The sequence below is a fragment of the Sceloporus occidentalis genome, unplaced genomic scaffold, assembly GCF_023333645.1.
Source record: "Sceloporus occidentalis isolate IW3139 unplaced genomic scaffold, rSceOcc1.0.p SCAF_4, whole genome shotgun sequence".
Classification (NCBI taxonomy): domain Eukaryota; kingdom Metazoa; phylum Chordata; class Lepidosauria; order Squamata; family Phrynosomatidae; genus Sceloporus; species Sceloporus occidentalis.
The window spans coordinates 98,024,900-98,039,187 of NW_028316984.1; the positions used below are offsets into that span (position 1 = coordinate 98,024,900).

The following is a 14,288-nucleotide window of genomic DNA, read 5'->3' on the forward strand; positions in this document are numbered from 1 at the left end:
CACAAGATACTTTTCACTGGTTGCATGCTGATCCCATCAAACTACGCAGCAGCAACAATCTCACATTATTATTTTAGCCTTCTGCTCTAGTATTTTAGACAGGGCATCATTGATCCACAGCAAAATGTAACAAAACTATACAGGACTTAAATTCAAGTCCTCAATATATAAAAATTAAGAGTTAAAAACTTAATATTTTTCCCTCAAGAGGAGAGGTTTGGGGCAAGGACAAATTCCCTGGATACTTTGTTGGCCAGACAGGGCCTCCCCACTTGCGTCAACCATGTTAAATGCAATGATGAACAAGAGTCCTAAAACTCTAGTAACACACCACCTAAAATCGAAGAAGACACCATTTGTTTGCTATAAAGGGCTGAACTAGACACTCATGCTCTGTCATATGTAAATTCAATTCTTCACCATGAGCGCTAGATAACTGCATGACACCGTCGGTAATGTTAAAACAGGAGAGATGCAGGAGAGCACAGTTTATACCAACTGGCTGTGCTTACTAGGCTCAGCAGTTTACCATCAATGTGTTTATCAGCCAATCACTTTCAAAACATATTCATAAAATATACTGTCCAAACCCACAGTTGCACTTTCTAAGAACTACTAATGCCAATGGGGAGGGACAGATGATAGATAGATAGATAGATAGATAGATAGATAGATAGATAGATAGATAGATGAACATACAGATTTGTATTTGTCTGTGGCATAATGTCCATTAAAAACATTATGTTAATGCAATATATCAACTAAAATAAATTGATGACAACCGGAACATTTACTCATTGACAGTAGGATCACGATAGGCAGAAAATAAGAGAACAAAACTAGATGTTAATACAATAATATATCAGTAAAGGACTCCATTGATACTGACAAGTAAGATAACATATGCCCTTTGCAGTCCACTGCTGATACCTTAGGAAATTTGCAGTGGATCTTGGACTACTGCTGCAACAGTGGTGACCTTCATTATAGTAGATCTGCAAACAGGTGACAAGTGTATTTACAAGAATAGCAGATTTATGAATCACTGCCTCAGTCTAACATTTGCATCAACAGGAATTTTCCCTGTGACCTGACCAGAATTCTATAATGCTGAACCCTCCTCATTTCAGTGCATTTGAAAAGGTCTGAACTGCCATCTCATTCATTAGAATTCCATTTTTAAGTTGCACAAACAGTTGGGCATCAATATGAGATTATTAGTAATATATAAAGATACAGTTCTCAAACTGGTCAAAGGTACAGTAAAGGTCTGGATAACTGTGGAAGACAATTAATTCTCAATTTAAATATGTGGCATAAAAAGAGATTGAAGCTACATTCCTGTCATGTTCATTTAAAAAGATCAGGTAGTGGGAGAGTTGTGTGTAAAACCCTGGACAGCCTGTAGGGCACACTAGGCTAAGACAAAGGTGCTTATCACACAGAGGTTTTTGCAGCTCAGATCTGGGGTGACTCCTGGTTCAGCTATGCAAATTCACGTTATAACGTAAATGTTTTATCACACCTGGTTGCCCTTCCAAATCGAGGGGGAATCGTATCCAAGGCAAGTCACGTGATGCAGATTCAAGCAAAGCAGAGTGAGTGCAAATTGTATTACCACACCGGGGGATTCAACGATTCGAATCGGCACCCTTGCACATGCTCAGTGGGGGTCTGAATGCATCGTAACCTTGTACATTTCTGGGGTGAAAGGGGGCGCAAGTTTTTGTTCCCTGTTTTGCATAATTGCATGATTGCGTGAATATTTGCCTTGTGAATATTTCTGTGTCTTCTTCATCCCCCCTTTTTTTATTTTCCCTTCCATTTCAGCAATTTCAACAGACAGACAGATATACATATCTGTATATTCACATTCATGCACATACACACACATATATATTTCCCAAAAATGAGTTGCTCTGAAAGTTGCCCTGAAAGTGAAAGGACCACCGAAAGGAAATGGGGGAAAATTGTAGCGCCACATCATGGGAAATTTGCAACCCAGGGGGTTTGCAGTGGTGTACCAGAGCAGAAGCAAAGTTGCATTCCACACCAGACCAATTCGGAGTGAAATCGAAGTGAGCTTGGAAGCGATTTCTGTGAATTTGCTTGTTACCAATTTTACCAAAATGAGGGGTCACTTTGGAATCACTGCAGAAGCGCCACACAAGGAGCCCCCATAGAAAGGAATCGTGTGTGATAACGTTATCGTGTGAATTCACATTGTTGGACCTGCAGTCACATCGGATCTCAGCTGCAAAAAGCTGCAAAAACCTCCGTGTGATAAACACCAAAGAAATTCTAGGGCAATTTCTGTGCCAATGATTTTAATGAAATATATTTCTATGTAATTCTCTTACGATCAGGCTTTCAACCATGAATAGGAAATATGTAATAAAGTCACGAAGAGTCACAAGCTTCAGAAAGTTTGAATGTGTTTTTGAAGTGGAGAAGGCTTAAAATAATCAAATACTGAATTAAAATGGATCCCTGAAGTATTAGAATATTATGTTGATTCACATTAAAGGGCAGTTAAAGCACTGTTCTTCACTTTCAATCTCAGCTCCTCTCTCCTCTCTGTATCAAATATGGGAAAGATGGGGCCTGTGCCCCAAAGTTGTTGGACTTCAGCTGCTAGTCCTCCCCATGGGGTGTGTTAACTAGGCTGATGGGGAGTTCCAGTCCAACATCTCAAGGGTTGTATGATCCCCATTCTTGCTCCATGCTGGAACAAGCAGCAGTTGTATGATCCCCATCCCTGCTCAATTCTGGAACAAGCAGCAGTTTCTTGCTTGCTGTCTTGCCTGCTAGGGATGAGGCCGATTAGACAGAAAGGGGTTAAGATGATCTTTTGTCTTCCTTTTCTGCTTGCTTTTCCTTCTGTCAACCACCTATCTCAAAAGCATTATGGACAAATAACTTTGTCTGGTTCATTAAGGATTAATTGAGAGACTGCCCTCTATTGTAAAAAGAAAAAGAACAGCACATCTGGGAGGGAGGAGGACATGCTGCAACATGTATCCCTCCCATCCTTTTCTCTTACAGTTTAGAAAGGATCTGGCTATTGCTATCCAAGAAAGTATTTCCTTAATAAATGTTCCTCCTGTTGAGGATTCTAAACTTATTTTTCTACCTGCAATTTGGTTGTTCAAACACATCATCCTAAAACAGGCACTTAGGACAGGTGCCTCCACTAAGACATGAATAAAGGCTCTAATGGGCTTTTCATTCCAATAACAATCTCTCACGATCCTTCCTCTCTAAAACTCTATTAACCATCACAAAAGCAAAGAGAAGTTTAACTAAACTAAAATATGAATCTCTCTCTCTGAATACGCATGTAAGACAGACAGACAGACAGACTGTTGTGAGATGTAGTGGCTTGAATGTTGGTTAGGACTTGAAAAAAACAGGGTTCAAGTCCCTGCTCAGCCATGGAAACTCATTCAGTGATCTTGGCAAGTTACGCTCTCTCAGTCTTATAGGAAGGAAGTGGCAAACCCCCTTTGAATCAATCTTGCCAAGAAAACCCCAGGACAAGGTTGTTGTTAAGTCCGAGCCAATTTGAAGGCACATAAAAACAAGTTAAGTAAGCCTTGCCTAAGTGAACCAAAAACAAAAACAAAAACAAAAAAAAACTTCTAGAGACCACTTAAATGCTTCTTCCAAAATGCAACCAGGGATTATTTTTTTCTTTCACCAGCCTCCACTTTTCTCATGCTTTCCATTTTGGGGGCCAAACCTGCAGAGCCATGCTCTTTTAAAACATGCTTTGAGCAGCTGGTGAGGCAGGCCTATCTGCTCTATCCTTTCTCTCTGTTTTGCTGTTCACTTAGGCTTTGTAGGGAATTCTGGAGGTAGCTTCTATTTGCATTTGCATGTTGTATGTAGGAACACACAACTACAGCAGAATCAGCTAAAGTAAAATCCCATTTTTTCATTTAGCAAATATAAGTCTTACTCAAAATTGCAATTGCAGAGGTGATAAGTAAAGTTTTTCCCTTTGTTATCAATAGGAGATAGTTTAAATAACCAAACCCCTACGTAACTGAAATAGCGACCACTTTTGATTTTGGAAGTCTTATTTTAAATGTTGTGGATCAGTTTGTCCATGTGTTATGTATGTTTGCAATGTGTGTATGTAGTTGTATAATGCTTGTCTTTTTAATACAATAAAGAAATTCTTTAAAAAAACAAACAAAGTAAAATCCAGTTTTTCCCCAGATCAAATTATATTGCACTGTTTACTGCAGGCACACTGATGCAACACAACACTGAAAATCTGTCTTTCTCCAACCCTTCTTCACCAGCCTCCCAATGGTGATGCTGCTTAAAAAAACCTTCCAGTTAGACAAAGGACAAGAAGAAAAAGGAGGTGATTGGGTGAAAAAAGAGATTTTTTTAAAGGAGCCTGTCAGCAGCTTTGTTAAATGAAGTATGTGTGTGTCGTGTGCCTTCATGTTGTTTCTGACTTGCCAAATCAGATTTATTCAGATGAGGTTTGCCATTGCCTTCCCCTGAGGCTGAGAGAGTGTGACTTGCCCAGGGTCACCCAGTGGGTTTAGTGGCTGAGCTGGAAATTGAACCCTGATCTCCAGAGTCATAGTCTGGCACTTAAACCACTACACTACACTGGGTCTGCCTGAATACAATATAAATGTGTTAGGTGTCCTCTGGGAAGCTCCCTCTCTAATAGTTAGTTTGCGAATTGCAGCCAGTGGTGTCACTAGAGGGTGCATGAAGCACGGACCACCCCAGGTAACACCCCAGGAGGGGTGTACACCCAGAGGGGCATTACACGCAGTGTGACTGGTGCAGCTACTGGGTGAGTGAGAAAAGGCATCACCTCCTTTTTTAATTCACCAGCATTGCCTATGGGCAATCGGGAGACCACAGTGTCATATCTCTTGCCACCCCAGTAGCAGCTGCTTCTGGAGGTGTGCTGCCTTCTATTCTGAGTCTGGCATGGCTACTGGGCAAGCAGTCTTGCCAGACCCCAAATGCCCCCCCCCAGAGGCCATAGCAATCTAGTCCAGCAGCGGGTGGGCAGCAAGGTTGGAGGGGGGCAAGTGAGCAAGGTATCAGGAGGGAGGGAAGATGGGGGCATTTACTACCCCCCCCCAGCCCTTTGCTGCACCCTCACTGGGTGACACCAACCTCAGTGATGCCACTGACTGCAGCTATAATCAAACAGATTGAAGTAAATCACAATCATCTCAAAGTGAATTATCAGTGAACAAAAGGTACACATTTAACAGTGGCTCATAAAAAAAATTACATCTGTGATTTTTTGTTTTATTTTTTAAAAGGATTGGAAGCCATTAATAAAAATGCTCAGATTGCTCAGATTTGCAGCAACACCAATAGGGGATAGCCTCATCCTGAAATGCATTCACCTTAAGCCTGAAACACATTTAACTAAAAACTGCCTGACTATTGTAGTTTATGTTTAGAAGCATAGTTTTTTTTCTAACTGACCTGGATTTCAATCAAGAATGTTTGCTTCTAGATAAAGGCCAGTTAAAATGGATATTCATCATCTGCACTTTCTGTGCCATAATAAAAAAAAAGTTTCTCTCACACAAAGGAAGAAAAGTGACACCGCTGAAGTTATAAGTCTGCATTTGTTTCCTTAAGACTTGTTGACAAAAGGTCTAGGGTGATAATTTTTGAGTGCTTATTTTTCCCCACCAAAAATTATATTTCTTTTTAAAAAAAACCACTTTATGGCCCCATACAGACTGCCAAAATAAAGCTGCTTCTGGTCACTTTGGAGGTATGCTGTTTAAATGATGCATGTCTCCTAAGAGTCCGTAAGCTGAGCCAAAGCTGCGCTCCATTGTGAATTCTTGCATGGCAGAATGGGATTGGACTAGATGGCCCTTGTGGTCTCTTCCAATTCTATGATTCCAGTCCTTAGGACTGGATTGTGGCTTTGGCGTGGCTTCCAGACTCTTAGGACGCATGCATCATTTAAACAGCATACCTCCAAAGTGACCTGAAGCAGCTTTATTTTGGCCTGTCTGTATGAGGCCTATGTTTCATCACATTCACTAGTCAGGATGAATGGATGCCAATGCAATATCCTGTAAATCATGATGGAGAAATTGGAAATGCCCTAATGACCTTAGGTACAGAGTTAAAATTAGTGTCTATAATTTTCTGTGTCTTTCCCCTTCAAATGTAAACAAACAATGTAAGGCAAATATATGTTGTTGTAAAAATATAAAGGGAAATGTTGTTCCAAAAATTATTTCCTCATAGAGTTTTCAAAAGGTTTAAATACATTAAAGTGCTAGTGGTATTTTCCCCCACTCCAAACAAATATTTACGTTCATATATTTCTGGGCTGTTTTGACACTAAAAAAGTTTTGTTTAGCAAGCATAAGCCAAATAAACATGCTAAGTCAACTCATATTGTATTTAGAGCAGTGAATTTATCTTCCAAATTTATTGTTTAAATTTGAACAATTTTAATCCTGCTACATACAATAATTCTTTCTTCCCATACAGATATTATAATTGAATTTTTCTTATGTGAAGTCGAAGGCTTCATCCATAGTTTTTTGTGGGTTTTTTGGGCTATGTGGCCATGTTCTAGAAGAGTTTATGCCTGACGTTTCATCGCATCTGTGGCTGGCATCTTCAGAGAAATCTGAAGCCACAGAGGCAGGCAAAATGTCAGGAATAAACTCTTCTAGAACATGGCCACATACCCTGAAAAACCCACAAAAAACTATTAATTTTTCTCCCTTCTCCCTCTACCCCTCCTTTCTGCCCTCCCCTCCCCAAATCATGAAGTCATGACCTTATTCCTGACAATCACCATAAATAACAATTGTCTTCCAAATAGTTACATGTTGTTTATATATTAATCATAACCTTCAATACTTGTTTTTCCAAGATCTTGCTTGATCCAAAGCAGGTTTAAGTCCAGTATAGCCATGACTAATATAAGCAATAAATAGCTTCCAATCACTCACAAATATATCCTGTTTTTGTCTCCCCTCTTAATGCTCTTACTGTTAGTATGTTAGTTTTTCTGAAAGAGCTATGGGCTGACCATAGCCTATTTAACCCCTTTTGTACGGAGAGATTTTTTGTTTTCTATACTTTTGCTATTTCTAGCCTTGTAGAACTTAAGTGTTATTAGAACATTATTAGGCAAGTTTTCATTTTCATTTTCAACTGTAGAAATTCATAACAGTGCCCTTCTGAAGTGGACACAACATTTGACTTAGCCTTCCTGGCTGTGTTACTCTGTTGCTACTAAAAATACAACTTTTTACGGTATATTTAAGACTAACAGATTAATTTATCAGATACTGTCTCTCATAGCCTTTCCTTTCGGTGGTCCTTTCACTTTCAGGGCAACTCATGGAAATGTTTCTCTATGTACAGGTTTTAAAAACAAATCCCAAGCATGGTAATTTATGATGGAATTGAGTACAGTATATCTTTTTATTTCCTGGCTTTATTTTCTGGTCTTTTTGTTTGTTTGTTTGTTTTTGAAGCATGAAATATAAAAGATAAGCAACCTTCGTGAAAGGAATTTTTCTACTTTGGCCACTGAGAGGTAGAACTGGAAGAACACATAGATTCTATGCTTCAAGGAATGACACTCAGATTTTATACTTTAATAAAACCTGAAAAAGAGGTCACAGTTCTTGCTGATTGGTTTATTAGGGTACAGGGGGTTCCCTGTTTGAGAAGACAGTTAATATTTATAAATTTAAAAGCATTACATTGAATGAGGGCCAGGACTAAACCTCTTGCCTTTGTTTATATTTTAAAGTTTGCTTTCTGTCAGAAAGTTGGGTCCCAGGGTGGGCAAACATTTTACATTTCTTCTTTTTTTAAAAAAAAAATACACACCTAAATACAGTTTAACAGAAATGTCTTTTCTTCAACTCTGTCTTCCTCAGCCCCCTGGTTTGCTTAACAGCAAGGAAGGGAAAATATTTTCTCCACCTTTTTGCCCTACTTGTGGTGCTGTAATTTCCTGTTTTCTTTACGACTTGCTTAAGAACCAGCTTGATGAAGTCAAATAATCTTGCTCCCACTTGTAAACACTGCCCTGATTTTTAAAAAAATACCCAGATTTAGGCATTGTTCTTATTTCTGGATAGCTTCTATGCGTTTTTGAAACTTGAATAAAATTAATTTAGCCGTTCAAGACTGAGATCCTACTCTTTGAAGATATATTCATTTATTCCTTTATTATTTTATTTATTAAAAGATTTATAACCCTGTATCATAAGAATGGGACTTTAATTTTTGAGGATGTAGTCATTCATTATTTTATTTATTAAAATATTTATATCCCTATATCACAAGATATGGGGAGGGGGGAATCAATTTTAAAACAACTTGGAACAATTTAAACTTAAAAGAACGAGGAATAATAAAATGGCCTAAAATATATTACATCATATAACAATTAAAACAGTTAAAAACCTGAACAGATTTGAGCCAAACTTGTGAGATTCCATAAGTCCTTAAGAAAAAGCTATCTTTAATAATAATAATAATAATAATAATAATAATAATTTATTTCCTGGCTTTATTTTCAGGTCTTTTTGTTTGTTTGTTTTTGAAGCATACAGTATAAAAGATAAGCATAAAAGTTAAGCAACTGGGGAAAGTTTACATTTTTATCATAATTTATTTTATTTAACCATTTAAGAAGTTTGCAGCCATCAACAATTCTATTGTTGTTGTTGTTGTTGTTGTTGTTATTTCTTACCCAACTTTCCCCATGGATTGAGGTGGGGAACAACAACAGTTAACAGACAAACAACATCAGTTAAAAGACATCATTTAAAATACACGTCAGTTTAAAAGGATGAATAAGATATACACATATTAAAACATTACATATTTAAAATTCATCATTTAAATTTCACAATTAAAAAAAATCATTTCGATAAGCCTTCCAGAAGAGATTGGTCTTTAATGCTCTTTTAAAGTGAGTTTTCACCAGGTGTGGGGAAAAAGTCAGTGTCACTGCCAACTGGGCCTCCAAAAGGAAAAACATTTCACAAGTGGAATGCCACAGCTGAGGAGGCCCAGAGTGGGACTACTGTACAATAATAATTTAATAATTTATTTTTTCATCCGTACCACCATCCACAATGGGTTAATCCAATTTTGGTAATCTAAAAACAGTTTAGTTTTGTTTGCTGACTATCAAATAAATCTGCAGGTCTTGGTCATGGCTTGAGACACTTCTGGGTATCTGGTGGATGTGGCTGCTATGACCATTATTTCTTTCTTTTGTTTCAGCAGTCCATGGCTGTAACCTGAAACCTACAGAACACCTGGCAGTGCTTCATTGCTTGATTCATTCAAATCTGTTAGATTATCCTGCCTTCTATCTTTGAACCAATGCAGTTTGCTGCTTTAATCTCACCATCTTCTTCTGATTTATTCCTCTTTCCCCTAGCTTTGCTTAACACTCAGCCTGATTCAGCCTCAAAGCCACTTTATCTGCCTGAAGCCAAAAGACCTTAATATAAAATTGGCTTTAAAATTATCCCTAAAATGGCGGAGGAGGCATCTCTCTTTCACCACACACACAGTTATAGCACCGTGAGTCCACTTTAACTGCCAAGTTAAAGTGGACTGTTGGGATTTGCAGTTTTGTACGGGATTTGAGACTTCTGAATCAGAGAAGCCAAGTGTCTCGTCAAATGCCAAGCCCAAGATTTTGTTAAACAGAGTAGTATCAAAGTTCAGGAACTATGTGCTGTGCAAGATACCTCTCTCACACACACACACAGAAGTGACTTCATCTGGAGAAGACAAACAGCTTTGCTTTCAGAATGAAAATCCTCAATACGGTGTATCAGTTTGTCTTTGGTTGCTTCCAAAAATACCCATGCACCTAGAGCCCTGGGTGTGTCAGGAGCTGGGAGCCTGGGGCCCTCTGGGTATGGTTTTGCCAACCATCACAGTTTGTCAGCCTGAACAAGGGCAGGAAATGCTGCTAACAGTAATAGCCCATCCACTGTTGTGTTGTGTGCTTTCAAGTCATTTCCGACTTGTTAATGCCTTAGGAAGCACGCTCTGGAGTTGTGCCTTTCGCTTTCGACACAGACCATCCCTTTTTCAGTTTGCTCAAAACTAAGTACAGCCATGTTACATGTCACTTTCCCCGAAAATAAACTTATTGCAGACTGGGTGGTGTGTGTGTGTGTGTGTGTGTGTGTGTGTGTATATGAGTGTGCCTTCACATCACCTGCACACTTAAGATGTTGTTGTGTGCCTTCAAATTGCTTCCAGTTTGTGGTGACCCTAAGGCCAACCTGCCATGGCAAGATTTGTTCAGAGGGGGTTTGCCATGGCCTTCCTCTGAGGCTGAGAGAGTGTGACTTGCCCAAGGTCACCCAGTGGGTCTCCATGGCCAAGCGGGGATTCCAACCCTGGTCTCCTAGAGCAATAGCAGTGGGAGTCCTAGTCTAATTGGATAATGGGAGTCCTAGCTAGAGTCCTTATCCTGCAGTCCTTATCCAATGCTCAGACCACTACACCACACTGTTTTTTTGCTCAGCCCTTTGAAATCCAGAGGAGGTTGAAGGATTCCTAGTGTATATGGCAATCCTTTCTTGATGCCGGACAGTACTCTTTAACAAATATACAGGATACACACACACACACACCTCCATATTTGCGGCTTTGATATTTGCAGACTTGATTATTCACAGATTTGATTGATATGCTCTCTCTAGAAATATCTAGTTCCCCCAGTGCAACTCTATGGTCTACTTTAAACGTTACACTTAAAGACCTAGAGATTCCTAGAGAGACTACTACTAGGCCTTTGTAGCTGCAGTTCTATGGTCAGTGTCTGTCGGACGTTGACCACAGAGTTGCACTGGAGGACCTAGAGATTCCTAGAGAGGTGTCCTCTCAGGTAAAAACAGTGTTTTTGCTATTTGTGGTTTTTCTATATCGACGGGGGTCTTGTTCCCCTAACCCTAGCGAATATGGAGGGACAAGTGTATATATAGTGCATTTTTGGCTTTTCTGCCCCCCTCAGCCCCACTCCCTGTTAACCAGCGTGGTCCAGGCCAGATGTTATTGGCATGACATCTACTGTTCAACCCATTCTCAAGATGGATGTCCAACAAACCCTTGGAGCATATAGAGCATAGTGGTCTGAGGGCCTGACTAGGTCCCTGGAGTCCAAGGTTTGAATCCCTGTTCAGTCAGAGAAACCAAGGGTGACCTTGGGCGAGTCACACTCTCTCAGCCTCAAAGAAAGAAAGAAAGAAAGAAAGAAAGACCCTCTGAACAAACCTTGAAAGCAACACAACAGAACCCAAAAGCTACTAAGGAATACAACTCAGAGCTCTCTGAAAGGAAGGCAAAGGCAACAATGTTTATCAGCCTCCCGAAGGGAAGCCCTCCTAAAAAGAAAGGCAAACAAGAGAAGGGATGAAAGGCACTCTTACTTGCTGCATCCACATTGGAGAAATAACCCGGTTTGGCATCGCTTTAACTCCTTTCTGGCTCAAGGCTACGGAATTCTGGGAGCTGGAGTTTGTTGTGCTCCGCTCTGGGCCCACAACAAAGTCCAACTCCCAGAATTCCATAGTCTTGAGCCAGAAAAGAGTTAAAGCGGTGCCAAACCGGGTTATTTCTCCTGTGTGGATGCACTCCCTTTTTCTCTCTCCTTTAGCCAAAGAGCCAGGTTTTTCCTAAGCCTTTCAGAGCCGGAAACTCAAGTAACACCCCCCCCCCAGCCTTCCTGCCAGCCTTGGCGGATTCCCTCCCCCGCATTTGTCCCGGGATCATTGCGCAACAGGAGAGAGTGAAGAGGAATCCCTGGCCCAAGGGAGAAGGCTGGCCCCTGAGGGCCCATAACCTCGGGCTGCCCTTCTTTCCTTGGGCCCGGGGTCTCCCTCTGAAGCCCCCAACCCCCCATTGACTCACCATGCCCAGGAGGCAGGCCAGGAGTGCCAGCCCCAGTGCCAGCCCCATCGCGTCCCAGGGCTTCTCCTCCTAAGGCTGCTCTCTGGGGAGGAATGGGTGCCCAGCCTCAGGGTCTGAGAGAGGAAAGGTCAGGTCCTCCTCCTCTGAAGGAAGGAAGGAAGGAAGGAAGGAAGGAAGGAAGGAAGGAAAAGAGCAACAGGGACCTTCCTTTGGGACTAGGCTACAGCCAGCCCTCTCCTGCCTACCTCTCCCTGGCTCTCTTCTGGAAGGCCAACCCACTAGGCAGACTGGCCTTCCCCTTTGACGTCAGCAACCCCCCCCCCCTTAAACTTTGCAAACTTTTCAGGCTGCCAAGGGCTCCTTCCCTGGGAGTGAAAAAGGCCATCCCCCAGGATTCCGAGACGGAGGGCGATGGATTGCTTTTACAGTCAGCCCTCCTTAGCCACGGTTTTTTTCTATCCATGGCTTCAAGCGTCGGCATCTTGAAAATACAGTACTTTAGAAATAGACTTTTAAAAAAGCCTTTAAATACTTTAAAAATAGACTTTAAAATACTTTAAATACTTAAAAATAGGCTTAAAATAGACTTTAAATATTAAAATACTTTGAAAATAGACAAATTCCCATAGGCAAATTGATTTTGCCCTTTTCTATAAGAGACACCATTTTACTGTTCGATTTTGCCCCTTTTTGTATAAGGGACACCATTTTACTTACTGATGTTGCCCTTTTGTATAAGGGGCACCATTTTACTTTGCCATCATATTTAATGGGACTTGAGCATCTACAGGTTTTGACCCCAGCGGGCCCACTGAATTTATTTCAAGGGTTTATATCCCACCTCCTTAAAAGGGATCCAGTAATTTAAAAAGGCGCAAGTCTTATGCCCCCTTGGGCACTCATTCCAAGTTTTTGGAGCAGTGACAGAAAAGGACCAGGAGGTCACCGCCAGTCTGGTCTTTCTAGATTGTAAAAGGTTTTTCCAAAAGGATTGGAGTGTATGGGGAGGATTGTATGGGAGGAGGTGTTCCTTCAAGTAGGCTGGACCCAGGCCATGTAGGGCTTTATAGGTGATAACCAACACCTTGTACTGTGCCCGGAAGCTAATAGGCAGCCAATGTAATGATTTTAAAATAGGTGTAATACAGTCAAACTTGGATTTTCCGGTGACCAGTCTGGCTGCCATGTTTTGTATCAATTGGAGCTTCCGGACGTGGCACAAAGGTTGCCCCATGTAGAGCTCATTGCAGAAATCAAGGCGAGAGGTTACTAGAGCATGTACAACCGTTTCTGGGTCCTGCTGCTCCAGGTAGGGGCACAACTGGAGTATCAGCCAAAGCTGATAACAGGCACTCCTGGCTGTTGCATCGATCTGAGAAGACAGTTGAAGCGACGAATCCAGGAGCACTCTTAAGCTGCGGACGCAGTCTTTCAGGGGAAGTGTGACCCCATCTAGAACTGGCAAACTTATCTCCATACCTGGATCGGGGTTACCTATCATGAGTACCTCCATTTTATTTGGATTCAGCTTAAGTCTATTTTCCCTGATCCAATCCATTACCGACTTCAGGCAGTCATTCAGGGGGGAGATGCCCTCCTTGGTCACTGAAACAGTCTGAGACATAGAGAAATAAATTTGGCTTTCATCAGCATACTGGTTACACCCCGCCCATGTCTCTGGATGATCTCACCCAGCAGCTTCATGTAAATGTTAAACAGCATGGGGGACAGAATGGCGCCCTGAGGAGCAGCTATCCCCCAACATCACCATCTGGAATCTGCCTGAGAGGTAGGAACGTAGCCACTGCAGAGCAGAGCCAGCGATTCCCAACTCTCTCTGGCGTTCCAGAGGGATACCATGGTTTATAATGAAGTAAATTTCTGCACATAGGCTAGTACTAGGAGTTGCCCCAGGCCCTGGCTGGATCATGACACACCTATAAGAGATAAGATGAGGCCCGAGACAAAGCACGAGGAAGGTAAACAATGCATCAGCAATCCTGCATGCTAATCTCCTCTTGTCTGGGAAATGTGTGTCTATCGCCCCTCTTTCAGTTTGGTTTTGCTCCATTGTTCCTATCCTGGAAAACCAATTCCAATATGCTCAATCCTTTCAACTTCTTGGTATCTGCCCTAAGGGTTATTTTTGGTATAAATACTGGAACTATTAGAGCCGGTCTTCGACTCATTCCAGTAGCAGGTAGAATCTCTGTCAGTTTGCTTGGCGAAGCACCTCAATGTGGTCGCTATCCCCACGTGCCACGGGAGTTCTTGAGTCCTCTCTTCATCCCGGATCTGCAACATTTGGAGACAAGATCCTCATAGGTAAATATCACCATTAGTGAAGCCTC

General features: G+C 41.3%; 1 protein-coding gene across 1 annotated transcript in view; it reads right to left on the reverse strand.

Annotated features, from left to right (window-relative positions):
• The window catches only part of LOC149314392 (tumor necrosis factor receptor superfamily member 10A-like), a 30,747-nt gene extending 18,651 nt beyond the window's left edge, over positions 1–12,096 (reverse strand). The window contains exon 1 of the mRNA XM_089521017.1: positions 11,938–12,096. Coding sequence (XP_089377143.1) covers positions 11,938–11,985 — 48 coding nt within the window. The 5' untranslated portion in view covers positions 11,986–12,096. The remainder of the gene's footprint in view (positions 1–11,937) is intronic.
• Positions 12,097–14,288: the final 2,192 nt, after the last annotated feature.